Source organism: Fusarium coffeatum, assembly GCF_003316985.1.
Source record: "Fusarium coffeatum strain FIESC_28 chromosome Unknown BRIP53273_contig_241, whole genome shotgun sequence".
NCBI lineage: Eukaryota > Fungi > Ascomycota > Sordariomycetes > Hypocreales > Nectriaceae > Fusarium > Fusarium coffeatum.
The window spans coordinates 188291-210975 of record NW_022158033.1 but is presented as its reverse complement, the minus strand read 5'-3'; the positions used below and the strand labels follow the sequence as shown (position 1 = coordinate 210975).

Sequence of the window (22685 nt, the reverse complement as noted above, 5' to 3'; positions counted from 1 at the left end):
TAATAAGTAATAAAAAGTATCTAAAGAGCTCGCATTCGCCTCATATGCTATGTTGGAAACACAAAGTGGTTGCAATTCTAAGTAACAGGGTATATGCTGTAACAGTTCTACAAGCTTGTTTTAACCAAACTTGATTCCAGCGTTGGGGTTCCACGTTCCAGGAGGGGGAGGTTGACCGGAACCACCCGATGATTGACCAAACTTGATACCCATGCCAGGATTCCACATTGCGCCCATAGGAGCTGCTTGCTGAGGTTGTACTGGTTTAGGTTGCTGTACTGTCTCCCCCCAAGACTGAATGTTTGCCTGTGCTGGGCTCTGTACGGGTTGGGGGGGTTGCTGCGGTGGAGCAAAGGAATGTGAGGGTTCCTGGTGAGAAGGCATTGGGCTTTGCGCCTGGGCTTGCTGTGCTTGCGCCTGAGCCTGGGCTTGTGCCTGGGCCTGGGCTTGAGCTTGAGCTTGCGCCTGTTGGTGAGAAATGCTGAGATTCGACAACGTAGGCATGCTAATCTCCCTATAATCCATTAGTAAACATTTCGTCTTCAAGATATTAGCAACATACTCTTCCAAGGCCCTTGCCTCCATGCGGCGCTGGGCAACCCAATTGCGAATTACATCGCGGAAGCCTTGTCCAACAATCTTATTCAGATCATTGTAGAACTTCCTTCCGACCTCCAGATTGTTGATGATCTCCTTATACTTAAAGTAGGCGGTATCTAACTTCTGCAACGCCATCTCACGCTCTCGGTTTCCTCGCTCGCCCATTTGTCGTTTCTGCGCTTCGAATTCGCGGTTAACCCGTTGGACATCTTGCAGAAGACGGTCTTGGTCTTGCGCTTCCTTCTCAATCGCTTCAACCTCGGGCTCGTATAACTTGTCTAGACGCTTGTCAAAGAACTCTTCAAAGTGCGCCGGAACGAGTGCCGTGTTAGGGTATGTTCGTTCTAATCGAGCTGCTTCCTTGAGAATATCAGGCTTGATGTCATCCCTACGAGCGTTCTCTCGCAGAGCCTCAACCTTCTTGCGACGACGACTCTCAAGACGCAAAACGTCATTATATGCGCTTCGGAGTCTTCCTATGGCTGGCTTCAATGTCTCGGGGATATCAACTCGTCGACTGGATGGCACAGAGTCCATTAGGTCTCGATCAGACCCTGACAGAATAGCAAGCAGATCCTGAACAGCGCCGAACTTCTCTCTTACCAGAGCATCACTGCTAAAACTGCTCTGGAAGTAGCTATCAATTTCGGTAGCATGCTGCCAAAGCTTTTCACCTTGAGGATCCTGTCGGCTCTCAGGTCGCACCCATCGGTCTGTGCCATATCTCATCCGTAATCTTTGATCCTCTTCTTCTTCCGCTGCTAAAGCGGCTTTACCCTCTTCAAAAATAGCCATATCCCCCGATCGTAGTTTATCGATATCGGCAAAGCTTTTATGCACTCTGTTGATAGCGTCTGCTTGACGAATTTCCTCGGCATGCTGAACTAAGCTGGGTGGTAGACCCAGAGGCTTCTCAAGAGCTTGTAGTGATCCAGGCAATCCAAGCGACGCTAAAACTTCGTGAATCTTTTCCGTAAGTGATTCCAGCTCTTGAATAATATTCTGGCTGACCATACGGTCTCGTCTTTCTTCGTAAATGGAAGTCGCAACGTGTACGGAGAAAGGAACGAGGCGAGAGAAAAGGGCTGGTCCAAACTCGGCGCGGTCGCCAAAGTACTCGTAAGGGTTTCCAATTTGAGGAGGCACTCGAGCAACAGCCATATTTGCACGATCGAGGATCTTGAGCTCCGATTTGGGCGGCACAGCGACTGTGGAATGTTAGTCAATAGCGAAACAAAATGGTAAGCACACATACTCAGGTAAATAACGTCATTATCCTTCTCGGCTCGCTTCAAATCCTCCTCAACCTTTCGTTTCAACCCATTCAAATCATCAACCACAACTTTGCCAAGATACCCACTGCGAGCCTCCTTAAGACCATCAGTCGCACAAGTAACAGCATCTTTCAATCGCGCAACCTCCTCGCCGTATTTTCTCTTCTCAAGACAATCGCACGCTGCTCGGTATTGCGCAGCCGCAGCAAAGTGATGGTGCTTGGCGCTCATATGGTGGATCCACGCACTGCTGATAGTATCGCTCTTCACAGCAGCGTCTCCAGCAAATTGGTACAGATCGGACACGCGAGCGGCAAGCTTGGCAATCGATGCATCTTTGTAGCCGTCCATAACGGCTTTCTGCCAGAAGCACTCTTGGCTTTGGGCGAGGAGTAGTTGGCTTAGGGACTCGAGGGTATCATGATCCATGTCTTCGGGCGGATCGGACATTCGTAGTTCGGGGAGGACCTCTTTTTGCATGTGTGTAAGAACGCCGGCGGCGAGAGAGAAGTAGTTGGCTGCGGACTTGAGACCTTCGGTGTTGCCTCGTGGTGTATGAATCGCAAGCTGGGAGTAAAGAGAGGCGAGGTTGTAAAGGATGTTCATGAGCTCGTACTTCAAGTTGTTCCGCACCATAGGTCGATCGGTGTTATATCCAAGAGCGGGATACCAAGAGAACTCGGCACCAATCTACGACTACCGTTAGCTTCGCGATTAGCCAGCATCGCGTGATACTCACATCTATCGGAAACTTCCCTCCAACCCAAACAAGCTGACCCGCATATGCCTGTAGCTTCTTAATCCCGCTAGGATGCGGTTCTCGAACGTTGACTGCATCGCGACGAAGGGCATCGATGACCTCGAGGTCATGCTTGAACATATCCGGGTGCTGATCATATTTGGTGTTGATATACTGCCTTATTGTCGAGGCGAGCGACAGCTGAGTCGACTTGCGAAACGGGAGGTAGAGAAAGTTTCTAACACGTTGACTGTCAGTAGCTCCCCTCGGATAGGGCAGTAGTAGTTAAAGCTTCTTACGTCGACATGGCTTCGTTTGCGAACCTCGATCACAAGTTTCAGAGCCGTTTACTGTCTATAGCTTTTTGCCAACTTCAGTTTCACTGGGTTGCTAGAAATGACTTCATCAAAAATGACGGGTCCGCCACGTTGGAGGGGCAATGACGCGGGTGTGGCGCAGCTGTCACGAGCAGTTTGTGCTACCCTGCACCTTGACGGAAATGATTGAATTCGACTTGCGAAAGTGAGTTGACAATACTACATTGCAGTTCCCATTTCAATTTAGTTGTTGGAAGATAGATTGGGTCAGGACTTGGAGCCTCGAGAGGTAAAGAGAATGAAAAACAAATGAACGACATGGGCAGCAAATCGGAATCGGTTAGAGTGTCTGAAACATAATATAAGCTTATATCGCTTACATGAGACAACAATCATTGAGTTAAAGCAATTGTGATTTAGGCTAACACTACTTCTGATTAAAAGCTAAGCACTTCCTCTTTCGGGTGGTATCTCGTAAACTCATCAATGTCTCATCTTTAACGGTACTTGACATCTCCAACCTCGGGTCGGTGAACTCCATCATCAACATAACCAGGGGGATGCGCCGCATCACCAGGAACGCCTCCCGAGGTTACTGGCACCGAAGGGTCGGTAGAAAGGCCACCGAATCCGTCTCTGGTCGGGGACGCACCATCCTTGCTGTGCTTGACCTTGAGAGATCCGACTTCAGCTCCCTTTAGGGTCTCAAGGAGGTTGCGTGCGCCAGCGGGCCACATGCTGTTTGGGCTCTGGCGAGGAACCTCTCCTCGAATGATCTGCTCAACGGAAACGCGCTCGCCATAGAATGCAGCGTTGGCGTCCTTGCGCTCCACCACGACTGTGCCGTCAACTTGAATACCGGCATAAAAGCCACGAGACTTGACGTATGAAAACACAGGTTTGAAACCGCTGGCGCTCAAAGAGCGACGCTTCTTCTGCTTCTCATCCTCGGGCTTCAAGTTCTGGTTGTCCTCGGTAGGTCGGGGAGGCTTGGGAGGAGCCTCTTCATCCTTGGCCTCCTTAGACTTCTTTCCGTCCATGGCAGCACCGATCTCAACGGCACCACCAGCACCATAAGGACCAGCGACAACAGCGAGATCACTACCAAGAGCGACGCGGGTCTTGGCGAAAGCGTTGAGCGCCTCTCGGCTATTGATGACGCAAACGCAGTCGTAGATGTCAAGACCGATCATGAAACCAGCGCCAACAGAGTGCACCTGGATACCTGAGGGTGGGCCCCATGATCCGTCAGGGAGACGTGAGATGAGAATACCGGAACCAGTGGCGCCAGAGAAGGCATAGCCGGCACGGAGGGTAGTGAAGATGGCGAGACCTTGAGCCTTGGCAATAACCTTGGGAGGGATGTTAACAAGAACTCGCTCCTTGGGCTTTTCCTTGGTAGGATCAATAATCTTGTCATTGGTCGCTTCAGCCTTAGGATCTGTGGATGTGGGAACCTGGCTTGAAGTAGGGTCGGCATAGACACCATTTTCTACACATTGTTAGTAAGTGAAAGTGCGAATGTTTGGACATGACTTACTGCAGAAGGACTTTAGGATAGAAGCGGCCTTGTCACACTCCTTCTCAAGAGTCTCGGGGAGGAAACTTTGGCTACCGAACTTGTGCGCCAAGTTGTTGATGGGTGCCGCAGCCTTCATACCAAGCGCGCTGAAACGCTCGCTCCAGCCAGGCTTCTTGTTTTCCTCGGGAGGGACAAACGTAGAAGTGTTTCCTGCATCTTGACCGTGTCCATGCCCGAAAAAGCCATGTCCATGTCCTTGATCAGCACTGTGAGCGACGGGCTCGCTATGAGTAGGAGCTGTGGTGGTTGGCTGAACCGGCTCGTTTGTAGGGTTTGTAGGAGGAGGAGCGAAAGCAGGTTGAGCAGGGTTGTACTGTGGGATGGTGTAGTTTTGCTGGCTTTGCTGGGTATCGAGAGGCTTGTGAGACTCTTGGGGCTGCTGAGCAGCGTTGACTGGGTTGCCCTGAAGAGGGTTTGGATGAGCGGCAGGTTGCTGGTGTTGATCTTGCGCAGGAGGAGGGCCAGGAGGAGGGGGAGGGAAGTATTGCTGGTCCAGTCTGCGCTTCTCGTCCGTAGCCGATTGTGATGATTCGACCCCAGCTCCAGGAGGAGGAGCGTATTGAGGAGGTTGCTGCTGCTTCTCGTCGGTAGGAAGCTCAGCGGCTCCTTGCTCGTAGCCAGGAGGGGCAGAGTTATCGTAAGGAGGGTTCTGCTGGCCTGGCTGGGCGGTAGGCAGTAAGCCGCTTCCCTGCTGGTCACCAGCAGGATTCAAAGGAGCTTTCTCAGGATTAGACATCGAAGTTATGATATGTAGGTAGGTAGAATGTTGGGGTTGTAAGGTTGAAGTCGTATCGATGGATGGCGGGGTAGCTGCGTATCAGGTATAAGAGAAGAGAACAGCTAGGAATTGAGAAGAGAGTGGAAGGTGCCCCAAGATCTGGGATGGATGTGTTTAATAGGGGACTACGAGCTAGGCATTGGCATGGGTAAATAGAGTACAATCTAATCTATGTTAGTGCTACAAAGAGGCCTCGTCACTTTAGTTACTGTAAAGAGTCTGGGAGGTGGCGTGAAACAATGCGAAACCGGTTCGTGAATGCAAGGAACCAACGTGCGACACGTTCATGGAGGAGGGGATTTGATGTCATCGCCCGTGGCTTGGCTCCCAACGTAACGATTGCGTGGCTGGAGCTCAGGGTCCTACACTGCCACGCTGTCGACCAATGGGAGAGCTTCCACCGTAAACAAGGTGATTAAAGTGATGGAAGGGTCTAGCATGTGAATTTATAAATGTTGACTTAACTCTGATGATAATTATGCCGGGGATCTTTTGGGATTAGTATCATCTTTTATACGATGCATTGTCATTGATTGTTATGCTGCACATTTCGGACTCCGAATGCATCTGATTACGGGAATGTGACTGAAAGCTTACCCGAGCTCTGTGCTCAAAGGGTACCTGTAGTGCCTATAGCTTACATCGGTGTCTTAGTACCGAAGAAAACGCTTTCTTGTAAAACCACCAAAACTGCTAACTTCAGACTCTTTCCAACTCTTGTCAGTGATCCAGTGATCAAAATGACACAAACACAATCTTCCAACGGTTCAGAAACGCTTCATCTTCCCCGCATTCTTTGTCTCCACGGCGGCGGTGTCAATGCAGAAGTCTTTGAGCTACAATGCCGCGTTCTCATCGCCCACCTCAGATCCTCTCTCCGCCTCGTTTTTATGCAAGCGCCCTTTATCTCAGCTCCTCATCCCGACATCGTCAGCGTATACGGTGAATACGGGCCTTTTCGACGCTGGCTCCGATGGCAACCCGACCACGAGGCGATCGAGCCCGAGGCTGCTGCCGAGTTAATTCGGAACCAGACCCGCCGAGCTATGGACAACGATCCCGGGACCGGAGAGTGGGTCGGCATTCTTGGTTTCTCCCAAGGTGCCAAAATCGCAGCGAGTTTGTTATGGACGCAGCAGAAGATCACGGAGCAGTTTGGGGCGGATGAGAGCTTGACTCGGTTTAAGTTTGGCGTACTCATGGCCGGAAGAGCACCTCTGATCACACTTGACCATCGCCTGCAGCAGCCACCACCAATTGTCGATGCGGCAATGTTGAGTTCGGAGTTTAAAGACTGGCCCGAGTCGAACAAGGGTGACCATGTCTTGAGTATACCAACACTACACGTCCATGGACTTCGGGATGGAGGAATGGAGCAGCATAGGATCCTTTTGAACAACTACTGCGAAACTGGCACAACCACTCTGGTCGAATGGGATGGCGGGCATCGAATACCGATCAAGAGTCACGACGTGGGGGCTGTAACAAACGAGATCTTGAGGCTAGCCAAAGAGGCTGGAGTACAGCTACCGAACTGAGGATTTCCTGCTTGTATCTAAGCTTTCCTACCTAGATGTCACAATTGCTATCCGAATACCAAGTATGATGGAAGAACCTGCCATGACTTACTGGATCACATTCGTAGATCATTCAAGAAGAACTAGTAAGCGAAATGTGTAACTGTTAAAAGGAGAGTGTAGGTAATCGCAGCTCGTAAAACATTCGGGAGTCCTTTAAGCTCTTGCTTCCTGATCCTTAAATCTTTCCAGAAAGTACAACCTCAGGAGCTTAAGTTAGACTTCACAGTCATCATCCAGTCAGGCACCAATTACCTCAGCTTCATCTCCAATCATGGACAAACTTGTCGCAGTAGCTAGCAGCCTCCACTGCCAAAGTTTTCTTCTTGCGAAAGTCAACAAGCGATAAGGACACAACTTGAAACTTACCTTACAGGAATATAAAAGCTCATTCCCCAATTCTGCGATGGCAGTTCCCGGGATTTCAGCAGCATCAAAATACCCACACATGCTCCCTCTTGTGGTATGCTTCCTTTCTTTCATGAACCTATAACGCTTGGAAACAACCACTTCCCTAGAAAGCCCAACCTGAGCATGATAACTTCACAAAGATCATCAACATGACTGATCCCAAACCCTGCCACCGGGTCATTAGCTCTAAGCAACTTGCACTGGCCCGTCGAGCGTATTCCATACAGTCGGAGACTCTTCACATCCCAGACCGCTGGGGACTTTTCTCTGCCGGCCCACCTCCACAACAGGTATCTGAGATCAGAGAGCTATACTCAACACTGATCATCTCTTGTTTTGCCTACGCCATCCTAGCATTCAAACTATATAATGCATTGCGTTTCGGAGACAATTTGGGCTATTTCTTTGAGACATTTTTTCGGTTCAACCTCATGCTATTGACGCTTCTGGGAATAGATTACAAGCTCAGTGGTGCGCATCGCAACGATCCCAACTACGACTGGGGAACTTGGGAAATAGATGATGATAAATCATATATGCCTCCGGAAGCGTGGGGAACCATTGTGGTGGTCCTTATCATGTTGTTTGCTAATACGTATCTTCGAATTCCCGAGGTTATGGTCGAGAGATGGTTCTCTTGAAGGGCCCTGCTGCAGTCCTGGGGATTGGAAGTTTGAGGATATTCCGACTAGGGGTTCATTTAGGACGTTCAATAGGCTTACTATAACTGAAGACCTCCAATCTGTGTTGCTTTGTATCTTTATCTATCCTTTCCTATCTTTGATTTCTCTCGAGTTCTCATACTGGGCTTCACTTCCTTGTATTGGCTATTTTGTTCCAACGGTACTGGGACTCGCACCAATCACCCCGGTGAAGTATTGCTCACTGTCTAAAGTTGGTCCAATCTTATGGTGAAGCTTGAAACATAAGAAACTCAAGAAGCTAAAAGGTCTTGAAGTGCCTGGCCAAAGGTGAAACTATCTAAGATTATTTCTATATACACAATACAAGCGATCTCCCACTATTAATCCATACATTCAAACAATCAGAACAAACAACTGAAATCAAAATACGATGATCTTCCGCTGTGGTTTGGCTGCCTGTGGACTGCTAGTACTATCCATCTCATGCACATTCGACCTCTGCATATCTTCATGCGCAGGATAGTAGTAGAAAGTATTCTCTGCCAAATTGTCAGCTTCTTTATTGAGTATTCGTGTCCAAAGGTTGACTTACTCTTCATTCTCCTTTTCCGGTATTGGGACAAAGCATAGTAAACACCGGCCGCAATAAGAGTTGCTCCGAGAATAGAGCCAACTACAATACCGCCAATCACTCCACCAGAAGGCGATGTCCTCCCTTCTTGGCTTTCGTCTGGCTTTGCAGTCGAAGAAGCAGAAGGCTGCATTACGCCACTTGCTTTATCACCGCACTTCTCTCCCGTCGTCTCATCAAACACCCTCACTGGCTTACTCTCCTCTGTAACATTCGCTTTCCACAGTGTAAAAGTCCCCGCATCCTGGTTGACCATCAGATATGCCGCGGTAAGGAAATATCTTCCCAGAATCAGTGCTTCATCCTCAATATCATTAATGAGAATGCTCTTTTGAGTCTGGTTTAACACTCTCGAACCAGCTTTGTCGATTTCTGCTTCTGGGAATACGAATTGGTTATTCGGGACGCGGATCTCGAGACCAGCGTCGAGATAAAAGGTGAGATCGCCATGGAATCTGCATACCTACGTTAGAGATAAAGGGACTGGTCGGGATGGGCTACTTACTGCTTTCTTTTACTTGGTTGGAAAGCCATCCAGTGCAGGTCCGATGTGGAATGGCCACCTTCAACCCCAGCGATGCTCTTAAACTTGTCAAAAACATCTGTCGGTGCTTGCATAAGAAGAACATGGGCAGGATCAATGCAGAAATTCAACGCTGTGCCTGCAGTAAAGAGACTCGCATTTGTTCCGCCGACAAAGTTTATCGTGATGTCCCTCACAGTAACCCTCATGCCCGTATAGCAACCTTGCGGTTTATCGAAATGGTCATACACCAAAGGCGCAGTATAATTCTTCCCTGTGACCTTTGCCTCATCATATCCGCCTAGCATGAGCGACCCATCGAAGGGCTTCTCACGACTGAACTGGCCCCAGAATATAGACCATACTCTTGAAGTTATCTTCTCCGCTTTTCGCAAAGCATTGAGATATGTTGAGTTACGACCAAGACCGAGGGCGCTGAGAGTGGTGTGGCTGTCGTCCCAGTTGGATGTTGGTATACCAAAAGAAAACTTGGGAACTTCAACTGAGCCTTCGAGTTTGAGCTTGTCGATACCCCCAATGCTCTTTTCAGGAAGAGTCTTAATGCCGTAGACACTGCCTTTAAAGATCGTCTCGTTTGGCGCGCCGCCTGCTCCGATGAGGTTCTTGGCCTTGCTGAAACTTGTAGAATTCTTTTCGTTGAAGAGGCCACCTCTTTCGACCATGCAGGACTTTTCGCTGTACATTGTGTCGTTCATGCAGTACGGCTCGCTGTTGTAGATGATGGTATTATTCAAATCGCTGTCAAGGTTAGCCGAGTGCAGAAATAATCGGGTATCAATCATACGCCCAGGGTAAGAGCACAATCTTCTGCGGCGGAGTCCCAACTTCCGCTGGTATACCTCTCATGATAGACTGTCTATTGTCGCCAAGTACCTGGACATCTCGAAGGGGCAGAACCAATGGCTCTGCATCGCAGGATGAGGCGAGCGCTGCTCTCATAAAGAGCAAAACTGATAGGAAACGACGCATCGTGGAGAACACACGGCAAAAGGATCGACTAGAGATTGAATTTTGGTAAACTGCTTTCAGGGTGGGCGAGATGAAGACATGTTCTGGTATTTGTTCGTTACGAAGGCTCGTGCTGGTGGTGGGAGCCAAGCCATGAGACTTACACGAGCCATGTTTGTTCAAAGACGAACTTGGACCTTGCAGCAAGCCATACTCTATTTCGATCCCAAGACATGCTAATTCAGACAGTCTGCATGACGTCGGTTGATCCTTTTGACAAAGAACGTCCAAAAACTTTCTGGGCTTGGTTCTCTTTGGTTTCTTTGTTCATCACCACAACTCGACGTCTGTCTCGCTTGTCCTTTCTTTTTATGATAGGACCGAAGACAGTCTCTTGGATCATAACTAGTCTTGATACTGGAAAAGGTCTCTCTTCACAGAAGCGGACAAAGGTCCTCGCAGCACACTTGACCCAGGCCATGGCACATGTTCAGCCCACCACGTATCACTCCTAATGGGATTTCCAGCGTGGAGGATCATCCGAAGGAGGCCACCAAAACCAAGAAATCAGAGCATGGCAAACGGAATAGGCGCTGATATTTAAACCCAAGGCCGCTCTATGATCTCGTGCCGGGCCCGATGTATACCTGAGGTTCTCTACCTTTCGTCTACACTGCAAACACTTGGTAACTAAATCTTCTGATTTCGGTAAGCCTCGGAAGGGGATCATGGGGAGCGATTTGATAATAGCTATTGCAGTAAAACTGTCCGTGTTGTTCCACTCGAGGTCATAAGAGAGGGGACTTTGTCAAGGTTTATGTGATCTTTGACGACTTCCATGGCATTTTATATCCTAGACTCGAAGGGTCGGCGAACTCACTTCGGCACGTAAACAATACTGATTAATTGCATGCGTGGTCTGTATTCATTGTGCCGTGGAAAACGACTTAATCCAAACTGCAGAATTAGCTACTATACTATACCAGTGCTACAACTCCAACTCGCCCACTAAACGAGGTTAAAGCACACCAGAGGCAGCACTTCTCTACCAATACCTTTTTTTCATAGTACTCGCTTCATATTCGTTGACCAGGTGTTGGTATCTCGCATTTCACAACATGCATCTCATGATAGGGTGGTTCTTTCATGATTCTCGAACAGCCCTCTAGGTAAGATACTCGGCCTTCTCGAACACCCAACTTCGTGCAACAGATTCTTTGACAGATATGTATGTCTCAAGTTTGTCAAGTCGTATAACACCACAGACAGAGTCTCAACCTGGTACAGAGCCAGGATCATGGGAATGTTGAACTCCAAATACCTTTGTTCCATGCCTCGAAAATAGCCATGTTCGCGTAAATCAATACAGGTACTCGGCCATCTATAGAAATTAGATCAAAGCGATATGTCTGAGCTCGATCTCCTCGGGTTGGTCTCGTTAAGCAAGTCGGCTATGTCAACTTGATGCCCTGATCAGATTCCCGATGTCGATCTATATAGAACCACCATGAACCCAGATTCAAACAGATTCACTCATTAACAACAAAAACATCCATTGAAAACAACAATTTCACTCGCTAAAATGCATTTCAAACTTCTTTTAACTTTGGCCATTGGGGTCTTCGCCACAACCCCCTCCCAACCTCCCTCCTCCTCCTCCTCTGAACTCACCAAAAGCATCACCATCACCGACAACAACGGCACATCCCACACCCTCACTAACCGCGACTGGGACTCCAACTACGCCGCCCTCCAAGCCCGCGCCAAGATCGAATCCCGCTTTAAAACCGGTGGGTTTCTCGACAAGTGCAAGAACGTCCGCTACTACCTCGCCAAACCCGACGACAAGAACCCCATGAAGAACGGGTACAACTTCGGGTACAAGAATTCACCATGGATCGTGGCTGAGTGCCCGAACAAGAAGGGCAATTTCATCTGCACCTGGCTTGAGCTGGGCAAGTGTCTTGTCAACCGGGATGGAGAGCTGTACCAGGGAAAGAAGTAAGTAGAAAGAGTCAATTTCTGAGGAGGAAATGCTAATATTTTGGTAGTGGAAACTTTCAGGATTCGTGCACGCAGTGCAATCTCAGAGACGACCGTTGGTTCAATTGTGGTTGCTGGAAAAAGACTCCCAAGGGTAGGATCGACATGGAGGACATTGACGAGCGTTTAAAGCGAACGTCCATCGACCTGGGGAAGACCCCCTCCTCTTTTCTGCTCCGTCGTAAATGCTAACTTATTTGTGTAGACGTTGCTGTCGCAGCTCAAGATGGATACTTGTACTGTCACGGTAACTGGGGAATCAAGGACTTTTGCAGCGGAAGACCTTCCAGTAATCCATTCACGGCCAGTTGTGCTGATCGCAATCAGGGACAGGCGTATTGCTGGAATCAGTAACGAGCGGTGGTCTTCGATTTGTAGCTTGCTTTTTTCTTCTTCTTCTTCGTAACTTTCGTTCATGATAGTTTATGTATCATTGCCCTTGTTAGGGTAATTTAAGTGATGGCGTTCCGAATCGATTCGGTTGGTCGTCGCAGTATAGTCACAGTCTAATCAGATCTGGATATTCAATGTCGTCTCACCTCTTTGTTGTCGCCATCGATTCGTTGACTCAACCAACTCAGAACAGCCCTTTAACAACCAGCCCCATTTCCTGAGAAAGCCCTCACTCACTTCCCAACTCCTCGCATCATGCGCCTCTCCCCAAACAATAAGGTATGCATCGTCCAAACCTTGGCTACTCATGAGTCCAAGGATATCAATGCACAGCTCATCCTCGTCAATAACACCACTAGAATATGCCTTTAGCATATTATCTCTTAACCTCGGAATAGGTAGCAAATCCACCCAAGGATGGTGCTCGATTTCGGTCTGCAACTCTGTAGGTCGCAAAGACTCGGGACAAGTGTCGAGGAGTTTAGGGCCGAAAGTGTTCCACGGGGATATCACATCGTCGCAGCATAGACCTTCGAGCGGGATACCGATGTGCAGCGCATTGTTGGATACGGCATTAACGGCATTGAGACGAATCAGTGAGGGGAGAACAGCTGGACGGTGAGATTGGAGAGAGTGTTGCATTTGGACTAGTTGCATGAAAGCATATGCAACCGCGCGTTCGCGAGGAGTCGTAAAGATGAGGGTGCCATCAGACAGCTCATCATAGCGAGAGACCCGAGCTTTCCGTTTCCCTTGACGCTGTCAGTTGTACCGCTTTTTGGCTTCGGTCGAATATACGGTGAGTAGAGTACTGACGAAAAGCTCTCTGGTTCAAGCGGTTCTGTCTTCTCCTCCTATCCCTGGCTTCAGTGATGCCCGTCCAATCATCTTCCGGGTCCTTCAGTTCCGTTAATTGTCGGCATCTCGGGATCGGAGGTTGAGTAAGCAAATCCGGTTGTTGTTGCGGTGCCGCCATTTGGAGTGGAGGACGGGACGGCCTTCTTACGTACAGAGTGCGATTGAGCGATTGAGTGGCTCCAGTCTTTTTTCCTTCTGTATTATGCTGACGTGGAATGCAATTCAAGCCCAAAGAATAGAGAAAGGAGAGAAAGAAGATGGACAGATGGAGTTTAGAAATCAGCAACGGAGATTATAATAGTATATGCATCTAATTGCTGACAGGAACCAACAGATTCCTATTCCTTCGTCTCATGCATGCCTCACTAGGTATTCATCCCATGGAATTAATCAATCAGATCTAATTGTGGAGCTTCTATCGAAGACGCTAATGCAACCTGCTGACATCAAGGGCCCGAAAAGAGTTTGAAGCATTCCTGGCTGTCGGGTTTTAGGTCTTGTAGGTCTTGTCCTACTGATGTCAGATCCTTGATCAGACATCCTAGACGAGACAAACCATCGATCTTGGCGTACATAACGACTATCTCCGATCAGTACTGCACTGTACTGTACCTGTCTGCATGTACCTGTCTGTCACTGTAGATAGATACCAAGTATCCATAGTGATTGTACCCATAATACTGCTTCGTCATAAATGCATAGTAACTACCGATCAATCTGCCATGGTATCCGTAACCTCGTGGCGACCCGCTTCACGCTGGAGCACGTCACCTTGACCTGTGCTTGACATGCGGCCCTTTTAGTGGACAAGCACCGGCGATGGCTTCCATTTTCTTACACTACTACGCTGTGCCATTAACTCCGACTATATCCAGATGTCGATGCTGATAAATTCTTTCTAGAATTGATTTTTTTCTTTCTATGACGTTGTGGAGTAGATCGGATCCGACCTTTGCCTTGGATGTCCATGGAATTTTGATGATCGATCATGGTATATATAAAGACAGACAGATAGAACCTCAATTGACGATTTCTTCATACCATTACTATCTCCCATATACATATCCTCAACAATAACTACAACACTCACAACTTATACCCCAACTTACACACACTTATACAATATGTCTACCGACTACGAGTTCAAGGGCTGGATGGGTCGTGACCCCGACTCCGTCAACGGAAAGATGGAATGGGGCTCTTTCGAGCCCAAGAAGTGGGAGGAGAACGACGTTGATATCAAGATCACTCACTGCGGTATCTGCGGTTCCGACCTTCACATTCTCAAATCTGGCTGGGGCGAGACACCTTTCCGTAAGTTACCTCACTCTCACTGAACTTCCAAAGAACAAATCGCTAACAATATGAAGCCTGCTGTGTCGGTCACGAAATCGTCGGCAAGGCCGTCAAGGTCGGTCAAAATGTCAAGAACATCAAGGTCGGTGACCGCGTCGGTGTAGGCGCTCAGGCCCGCAGCTGCCTCCGAGAGGACTGCACCGAGTGCTCCGCCGGCCGAGTCAACTACTGCCCCGAGATGGTCAGCACCTACGGCTCCGTCTACCCCGACGGCATCGGCAAGTCCTACGGTGGATACGCCGACTACAACCGTACCGACTCTCGCTTCGTCGTCAAGATCCCCGAGGGTCTTGCCTCCGAAGTCGCCGCTCCCATGCTCTGCGGTGGTGTCACCGTCTACGCTCCTCTCCGCAACAACGGCTGCGGTCCTGGAAAGACTGTCGGTATCGTCGGTGTTGGTGGTCTGGGTCACTTTGGTGTTCTCTTCGCCAAGGCCCTTGGTGCTGACAAGGTCGTCGGTATCTCCCGCAAGGCCTCCAAGAGAGATGAGGTCCTTGCTCTCGGCGCCGACTCTTACATCGCTACTGACGACGATGAGGGCTGGTCTGACAAGTACGCCAAGACCGTCGACCTGATTGTCTGCACTGTTTCCAGCAGCAAGATGCCCTTCAGCGACTACTTCAAGCTCCTCCGCCACGGCGGCAACTTCGTCCAGGTCGGCGCTCCCGACTCTGGTGAGCTTCCTCCCGTCAACGCCTTCGCCCTTATCAAGGGTCAATTCAAGCTCAGCGGCAGTCTTATCGGATCTCCCGCCGATATCGAGGAGATGCTTGAGCTTGCTGTTAAGAAGAACGTCAAGCCTTGGATCGAGAAGCGACCCATGGAGGACGCTAACCAAGCTATTGTGGATATGGAGAATGGCAAGGCTCGCTACCGATACGTGTTGGTGAACCAGAAGAACATTGAGAGCTAGATGCAGTTTTTGTTTAAGGATACCATTATAGAGAAGAGATAGAGATAGACCTAATGGATGATGAATGACCAAACAAAGCAATTATTGGCAAACAACAAGTTTCCTTCAATGCTTTGAATAACTGGATAATTACATACCCCGCAATGTGCATCACGCCCTTTGAGATAATGACTGCGATTGACAGTCTTCATCACATACAGAGCAGACAGAGTCCTTAGCAAAATATTGATTGTCCTTTAATAGGCACTCGTGTGTCATATCAACAGAATGCCTCGTTCAGATGAAGCACAAGCCTTCTTCTACGCCGTCTACTCAGCCGTCCAAGAAATCCCCTACGGCAAAGTCACCACGTACGGACACATCGCCGCCCTCGTGGGAACTCGTCAGTTCACCTCCAGCACACAAATCTCCGTCTAACACGATCTAGCACAAAGACCTCGTCAAGTGGGCGTCTGTCTAAAACATCTCCCCGCCGACCCATCTCAACACTTTAACCACGATAATGTACCATGGCAAAGAGTCATCAACTCCAAGGGACAAATATCGCCAAGGTTAGTTGGTTTATGCTCTACTCCAAGACTCCGACTCACTCAGCAGATCTCAACCAGGAGGATCACGATCACAAGCTGAAGCCCTTGAGGCAGAAGGCGTAGAGGTCGAAACGAATGCCATGGGCGAACACTCAGTAGACTTCTCACAGTACGGTTGGTTTCCAGAAGTACTCCCATCAGAGGAAGACGAAACAAGCGAATGATTAAAAAGGTTTTGAACTAGTATTTACCACTATCGTTTGGAGCCATTAAGGTCCCATATATGTAATTGTAATGCGACCCCAATCGGGGCCCCTCATAAAAGTCGTCCCATCTTCCGCTCATCCTTCAATAAAAGTCCTGCCACCCAAGTTCCCTCCATCTGGGGAGAAATGGAAATGAGAAAAAGCAGAGAAATGACACACATGTACAATGGCAGAACCCAAATAACAGACATCTTTTGCATCGAGCCGCTCGTGTAGGTGAAAGATCTCTCCCCATGGCAAGAAAACAAAAACAAGAAATAATAAATCCTCCCAAACTCCTGGCCAGTGCTGAAAACTTGGTTGGGATGCCCGACGGAAGTCGCCAGACCATAAACTCGAGGGGGAATATAGTGAACAACATCAAAGCAGAAACATGGTGACACATAAAGGCATTGCAAAAAGTCCCATCCCAATCAACCCCGTTTTGAACCCTCGTCATTGGCTCCAGTGCATATCGCAGAATCGACTGTCACAGTGAGCCAACCTAGAAGCAGTTCAGGCTTCCCTTCTTCTTCTTCCCCTTATTGATGGCATTCATGCGCTCCTCGAGTTGACGTCGAGCAGCTTCAGCCGCTTGTCGCTTCTTGCGCTCCTCCTCAACAGCTTGAAGACTCCAGCGGTTGTCTTGAACGGGCTCAGGTGGTGGACGGTCCTTGAGCTCCTTCACCTCAGCCTCTAGCTCACCAGCGCGCTTCTTCCAGGCATCACAATCGGCCTTAACTTTGTTAGTCTGCCTTTCCAAATCGGTAAGTGCCTCCTCAAGAGTTTGAGTAAGCTGTCGCTCGGCAGTAAGGTGCTTCTCAATCGTTCGAATGCGTGCCTCTTGATCCTCAGTAATTTGAGAGATGTTGAGGTTATCCTTGCTCATTGGACGCGCACTAGTGGGGGAACCGGGGGTGCCGTTGACGGGAGATTGTGCGCCGTTTGGCAGAGGAGGAAGCGGGATTGCTGGTGGGGGTGATGGCAGAGAAACATGAGATGCGCTCTTGCGAATGGTTGAGTTGGAGTTGGAGCGTTGAATACCAGCTGCCACTTCATCCATCTTGTTCTGGTTCTTGTCAGTAAAATCCATGGATCGCCAGTTTGAGTCCCGAACTCACCTGAAGAGCGGTATAATCTTCCTTGAGGACTTCCAACTCAGCTGTGAGGCGTGCGGTGGCTGCATTGGCCTCATCCAACTTAGTATTGCGCTCGGTTTGGAGAGTGCTCAGGCGGTTGTTGGTAATCTGAACTTCGTCAAAGTTGTTCTGGAGCTGCTCTTCCAACTCCTCCACCAATCGGCTGTTCTTCTTGCTTCGATCGTCGAGATCTGTCATTCTCTTCTTGGCGAGCTTGATCTGCTCCACCAATGGGCCTGACGCGGCACCCCCGTCAATCATGTCAGCCAAAGCTTTCTTAGCATCTTCAAAGTCCTTCATGATTTGTTCGTTAATAGCTGTAAGCTCGGTGACTGATGACTCAATCTCGCTTCGCTTTGCCTGCTCGACATCAAGAGCCTTCTTGCTGGCAGCGAGCTCGTCGATACGCTCCGCAAGCTTTCCAACGTCGGCATCGAGACCCAGGGCATTAGCAACGTGAGAAGACGCCTTGTTAAGCTCGTCTCTTGTCTCGGCGAGCTCTGTCTCCAATTGCTGGGCACTCTCGGCATGCTCGGACAGCAAGACCTCAACCTGCTCTTCGTAACCCTTCTGTTCGGCGGTCTTCAGATCAGCCAGGGCCTTGGCGTGTTGGGCCTTCAATTCCTCGATGGTCGCGTTGGTCTGTGCAGAATCGCCATGAGCAGCGATCTGCTCCTGGAGCTTAGCGACAAGTTCCAGCTGACGAGCGTTATCCTCCTTGACCGCCTGGTGGGCCTTGTGGAGTTCGTCTAACTCAGCACGAGCCGCAGCATGAGCCTGCTCCAATTCGGCAACCTTGGTAGCGTTGCTGTTGATAATAGCCTTGTACTCATCGATCTCATGGCGCAGGAAGCCAATGAGGTTCTGTTGTCGTTGCTCAGCATCCTTAGTTGACTCGTCCTTGTCACCATTCGTCAGGGATCGTTGAGCTTGGTTCGATGCAACCTGTGCCTCAAGCTGTCCAATTGTGCCACGCATCTGAGTCTCAGTGTTCTCCATAGAATCGAGAGCCTCCTTGTGCTTCCTCTCCCAGGTAGCAAGCTCGCTCTGGAGCTCGGCAACCCGCTTCTCGTACTTAGAGTCAGCATTGTCGGGCTCTTGGGTACTAGAAGTGGCTTCCAGGGCCTGGCGCAAAGACTCGAGCTCAGTTGTGAGTGCTTGCTCGCGAGCCATGTGGGCATTTCTAGTTTCAGAGAGTTGTCTCTCGTTCTGCTCAAGCTGATCTCGAAGTGTTGCAACCATCGACATCTCCACAGGGCTGGCCTTCAAACTGGACCGCTCCCTTGTCAGTCCCGAGATAATGGTCATCTTAGTTTCCATCTCCTTCTTGGCGGCCGCTACATCAGCCTCGAGCTCCTGGATCCGCTCGCTTCTGACGGTGAGTTCATGTATAGCAGCGTTCAGGTTCAGCTCGAAGCTCTGCATAGCCTCGGGGTGACTGCCAAAGTTCTCAGCAGCAATGTTTCGCAGTGATGAAAATGAGCGTTGGGCACGATCGACTACCAGCAGATTCTGGCTTGACTTGCGTCGAATAACAGGAGTGCTAGAACGAGGTGAAGTAGCTTCCATGACACGGGCCCGTGATAGGTCTGTCTTGAGCTCCTCAACAATATCGAGGGTCTCGTTGTGTTTAGACTCAAGTTGAGCATATCTCTCGGCGAGTTCTTGCTCGGCAGCCTCACGTTCCTGAGCCATCGACTTAAGTCGCTCGAGTTCTGCAGCAAGCTCGACGCTCTCATCGTTGGTCAAGGTATCTGTAGATGCCGCCGCAGGCTTAGTGGTAGCGGTTTCATCGTCAGAGAGAATATCGCCGTTTGATGAAGCAGCTGTCGCAGGCGAGTCCATGGCAGAAGACAGCTCCGAAGAGAGTGACCGGGTGAAGGAGGATCGAGGGCCAGTCTTCAGGTCGTTAGTCCTAGTGTCAGACAAGAAAGACTCGGGCCGAGTGGTGCGCGTAGGTGTGGCGACAGAGATTACGGATTGGCGCTGTTGGTGTGAGTGACGAGCCTCATCAACAGCATCCTGCATCTCAGCCAGTCTACGCATGGCTGATTCGTACTTGGCATGGAGCGAGTCGTAGTCATTAAGAGTGGACTCATGCTCTACACGCAAATCGAACAGCTCCTGCGTGACGTTCTCGAGCTTGTCAGCAACAAATTTGGACTGAGCTGGGCTTGGGGGAGGTCCCTGCTCAGAAGGCTTCTCCAAGCGCAGAGAATCCTCGTCCACCTCCTTGAGAGTGCCGATCTTAGTGCGAGACTGTTCTTGTTCCTCATCACCTTCAGGAATGGGCTCTTCCATCTGACTATGTCGACTAACGTGGGACAAGTTTCGGGAATGTTCAGCAATAGCACGACGAGCCGCAACACCGTTAGCTGACTCGGCGTGGTTCTCTACCCCATTCTCAGTTCCAGGTTCCTTGCCATCTTGGATCTGGTCAAGCTCGTAAAGGAGAGAATCGAGTTTACCAAGGCTCCTTTGTCGTTCAACCACCTGCTCAAGTCGATCGATCTCGCGTTGCATCAGCTCGCCGTCTTGGTCAGCTTCAGCCAGACGCTCCTCGAGGGTTGAAATGTAGTCTTCACAAGACGCCTCGTTCTCTCGAGCACGGGAAATCTCCTTACGAAGTTCCATGATGATAGTTGCGTTCTTCTCTTCGCCGCTGGTATGACCATCCAGCTTGGCCTCAAGATCGTGAAGGTAGTTTTCGGTGTTGTTCTCGCGATCAACAAGTTTCTGCAGACGAGTTTGCAGTTGGGTATTGATGGTCTCGACATAAGCACATTTTGTCTCTCTCTCAAGAAGGTTAGTCTCGACATTTGACAATGTGCTGCGAGTACTGGAAAGAGATTGTTCCAGAGACTGGATTGTCTTCTCATACTCCATCACGACTTGTTCGACGGCTTGCGCAAAAGAGTTTGATCGGTTGATGCGATCATCAGCTGTATCTCCCGAAATATCGTCGTGCTGATTCTCGCCAGATTCATTCTCACGGGCGCGAGCTAGCTCGGCAATGAGTCGTGCATGGCGCTGGCTGAGAGCAGTGTAACTCTCTTGGGTGTCTAGGAGCTGGTTTTGAAGCTCTGTCTCGCGCTCGTTTTGGCGGTCGGATCGCTCGTTGGTTAATGGGGCGTTACGTCGAGGGCTTCCGCCATTCTCAGCGCTGCGGATTTGCTCGCGCAGGAAAGCGACTTCAGCTTTTAAGCGGTCAATGATAGCTTTGCTGTCGCCCTGCTCCGTCTCCTGGATTCGTGGCTTCGACTGGATAGCTCGGGCTCGTTGAGCGTATTGGACTGTGTTCAACGTTTCGCTCAAATGGAACTCGGCTGGTGTAACGCAAGCAATCATGTAGGTAATGGCTGTACCACCAAGCGAGTCTTGTAGCAATCGTGTAAGTCGGGAATCGCGGTATGAAACGTGGGCCCCAGGATTTCTGGATGAAAGTTGGCTAATAACTTTGCCAAGTGCGGCAAGTCCACCGTTGATCGAGATACCCTCCTTGGCACGATCACCCTGAGCACCTGTATTCTTGAGCCTTTCACTTCCAGCCAAATCGACGAAATGAAGTTTACTGTCAGTAGTGATGGAAACTTCCTGACCTGACAATCCCTCGGCTGGCATAGAGTGGCGCTTGTCGGAGGCCTGTCCTGCGCCGTATTTATTCTTGCGCTGAACAAGGTTGAGCGAGAAAACGGCGTGGGATCGCGAAGACTTGGCGTTGATGGCGGTGGCGTCGGTCTGACGAATAGAGGATCCGAAGTTGAGAGCATTCATGAGATCCTCCGCTGAGTTAATCTCCACTTGTTGTAGGCCGGTCAAAATGATGTTGCCTTTGGTATCTTCGCGAATGGCCACATTAACGCGCTCGTTCATCGGGGTTGTATCGGAAACAAGAAGATCGCGCAACTGTTCATTATAAATCTCGACATAAGTGGCTTTTAGCGACCACTCGCGGTCACCAAGCGCACTCTGTTGGCTGTATCCTCGGGGACCTCGAAGATGCGAAAGGGAACTGCGATTGGCTTTGGCAGAAGATTTGGGGGTCTCGAGCTTCTCGAAGAGCGCAGTGGCAGCTCTAGGAATAACACCTAAGCGCATATTAGCCACGTCCAATGCTTCTTGACTGGTCAACTTACCCATCAACTCTTGGTCATACTGCTCGCCAGGTCCTGATGTGCCCATGGTGTAGGATTTACCAGCACCTGACTGACCATATGCAAGTAAAGAAACATTGTATCCCTGGATGAATGAATTGATGCAGTCGGAGACATAATCCCAAATACCCTCTTGCATCACCTCTGGGCTAAAGACACGGTCAAAGACAAATAGTTTACGACCTTGTGGTGAATCGATAGCAAGGCTGGTGTCGGAAGTCGTGTGAACCATAGCCTTCTGAAATCGCTGAGGAATAAGATCATAGCCAGGATCTTCAGGCTTCAGCGGCGGTCGTACACGAACGGCTAGAGAAAGAACGATTAGAAACTCGAATTGTTGGTGATAATGGCTGACATACCGACTTTGACAGCCGTCCGGCTGTCCTCATCTGAGGCTCTGCTTCCACCTCCAGCCTTGCTTGACATGCTCAATCTACTGGTACTTCTCGGTTGTGCTCTGGCGATGGCACTCATCGGCCTTTGGATTCCTCCCGGCGAGGCCGGGGGCGAACTCGCCATGGCTGCTGTTTGGGAGTTGCGAACGAAATGCGCGGTGTCTCAGGTATCGTAAGTCGCAACGGCGGCAATAACGAATGTCGCTGAGCAACGCAGAAGGCCGCCAAGGGCTTCTTTTTAGGTCTTGTCTTCCGCTGAGGGAGAAAGCGGTCGGCCTTCAGAACGTCATAGATGGTCGCAGCGCCACGGAAAGTTGTCGTTGATGAGGGGGTCGCGAACGAAGTGTTCCAGAGGGTCTCACGTGCGGCGAGCTGGACTCTTAGAAGTTTCAACGAGTGAGGACGAGGCGGTTGTCGAGTGTTTATCCCGACCAGGGGTGTAGGGGGAACGTAATTAAACAAGCGACCGACGACGGGCGATCGGGCGACGCAGTTGTCGAGGGCTTATTGACAATTCCACGTTCCAGCGGTGGAGCGGGACGATGGGTCGCTAGGAGGGGTCTGGGCTTGTCGGGTAGAAAGCTAAGGTAGAAAAAAAGATGAGCCTATAGAAG

The 22685-nt window shown here is 49.9% G+C and overlaps 10 protein-coding genes across 10 annotated transcripts; 5 read left to right on the top strand and 5 right to left on the bottom strand.

The window, feature by feature from the left end:
- Window positions 1-120: 120 nt before the first annotated feature.
- Window positions 121-2754, bottom strand: FIESC28_09458 (uncharacterized protein; the record flags this gene model as incomplete). Its single annotated transcript, XM_031163594.1, has 4 exons — window positions 121-514; window positions 563-1808; window positions 1856-2564; window positions 2614-2754. 4 exons carry the CDS (start codon window positions 2752-2754, stop codon window positions 121-123), a joined length of 2490 nt encoding a protein of 829 aa, XP_031012407.1.
- Window positions 2755-3427: 673 nt separating this feature from the next.
- FIESC28_09457 (uncharacterized protein) lies at window positions 3428-5248 on the bottom strand (the record flags this gene model as incomplete). The annotated part of the gene is made up of 2 exons (XM_031163593.1): window positions 3428-4422; window positions 4471-5248. 2 exons carry the CDS (start codon window positions 5246-5248, stop codon window positions 3428-3430), a joined length of 1773 nt encoding a protein of 590 aa, XP_031012406.1.
- A 782-nt stretch (window positions 5249-6030) lies between these two features.
- Window positions 6031-6828, top strand: FIESC28_09456 (uncharacterized protein; the record flags this gene model as incomplete). The annotated part of the gene is made up of 1 exon (XM_031163592.1): window positions 6031-6828. The coding sequence occupies one exon, from the start codon at window positions 6031-6033 to the stop codon at window positions 6826-6828; it is 798 nt and encodes a 265-aa protein (XP_031012405.1).
- A 599-nt stretch (window positions 6829-7427) lies between these two features.
- On the top strand, window positions 7428-7919 carry FIESC28_09455 (uncharacterized protein; the record flags this gene model as incomplete). The annotated part of the gene is made up of 1 exon (XM_031163591.1): window positions 7428-7919. The coding sequence occupies one exon, from the start codon at window positions 7428-7430 to the stop codon at window positions 7917-7919; it is 492 nt and encodes a 163-aa protein (XP_031012404.1).
- A 423-nt stretch (window positions 7920-8342) lies between these two features.
- FIESC28_09454 (uncharacterized protein) lies at window positions 8343-10066 on the bottom strand (the record flags this gene model as incomplete). Its single annotated transcript, XM_031163590.1, has 4 exons — window positions 8343-8461; window positions 8515-9008; window positions 9059-9835; window positions 9882-10066. The coding sequence occupies 4 exons, from the start codon at window positions 10064-10066 to the stop codon at window positions 8343-8345; spliced, it is 1575 nt and encodes a 524-aa protein (XP_031012403.1).
- A 1561-nt stretch (window positions 10067-11627) lies between these two features.
- Window positions 11628-12280, top strand: FIESC28_09453 (uncharacterized protein; the record flags this gene model as incomplete). The annotated part of the gene is made up of 2 exons (XM_031163589.1): window positions 11628-12046; window positions 12097-12280. 2 exons carry the CDS (start codon window positions 11628-11630, stop codon window positions 12278-12280), a joined length of 603 nt encoding a protein of 200 aa, XP_031012402.1.
- A 318-nt stretch (window positions 12281-12598) lies between these two features.
- On the bottom strand, window positions 12599-13123 carry FIESC28_09452 (uncharacterized protein; the record flags this gene model as incomplete). The annotated part of the gene is made up of 1 exon (XM_031163588.1): window positions 12599-13123. The coding sequence occupies one exon, from the start codon at window positions 13121-13123 to the stop codon at window positions 12599-12601; it is 525 nt and encodes a 174-aa protein (XP_031012401.1).
- A 1340-nt stretch (window positions 13124-14463) lies between these two features.
- Window positions 14464-15608, top strand: FIESC28_09451 (uncharacterized protein; the record flags this gene model as incomplete). Its single annotated transcript, XM_031163587.1, has 2 exons — window positions 14464-14653; window positions 14710-15608. The coding sequence occupies 2 exons, from the start codon at window positions 14464-14466 to the stop codon at window positions 15606-15608; spliced, it is 1089 nt and encodes a 362-aa protein (XP_031012400.1).
- A 267-nt stretch (window positions 15609-15875) lies between these two features.
- FIESC28_09450 (uncharacterized protein) lies at window positions 15876-16362 on the top strand (the record flags this gene model as incomplete). Its single annotated transcript, XM_031163586.1, has 3 exons — window positions 15876-15990; window positions 16036-16159; window positions 16206-16362. 3 exons carry the CDS (start codon window positions 15876-15878, stop codon window positions 16360-16362), a joined length of 396 nt encoding a protein of 131 aa, XP_031012399.1.
- A 526-nt stretch (window positions 16363-16888) lies between these two features.
- FIESC28_09449 (uncharacterized protein) lies at window positions 16889-22195 on the bottom strand (the record flags this gene model as incomplete). Its single annotated transcript, XM_031163585.1, has 4 exons — window positions 16889-17452; window positions 17505-21610; window positions 21659-21982; window positions 22036-22195. 4 exons carry the CDS (start codon window positions 22193-22195, stop codon window positions 16889-16891), a joined length of 5154 nt encoding a protein of 1717 aa, XP_031012398.1.
- Between the last annotated feature and the right edge of the window lie 490 nt (window positions 22196-22685).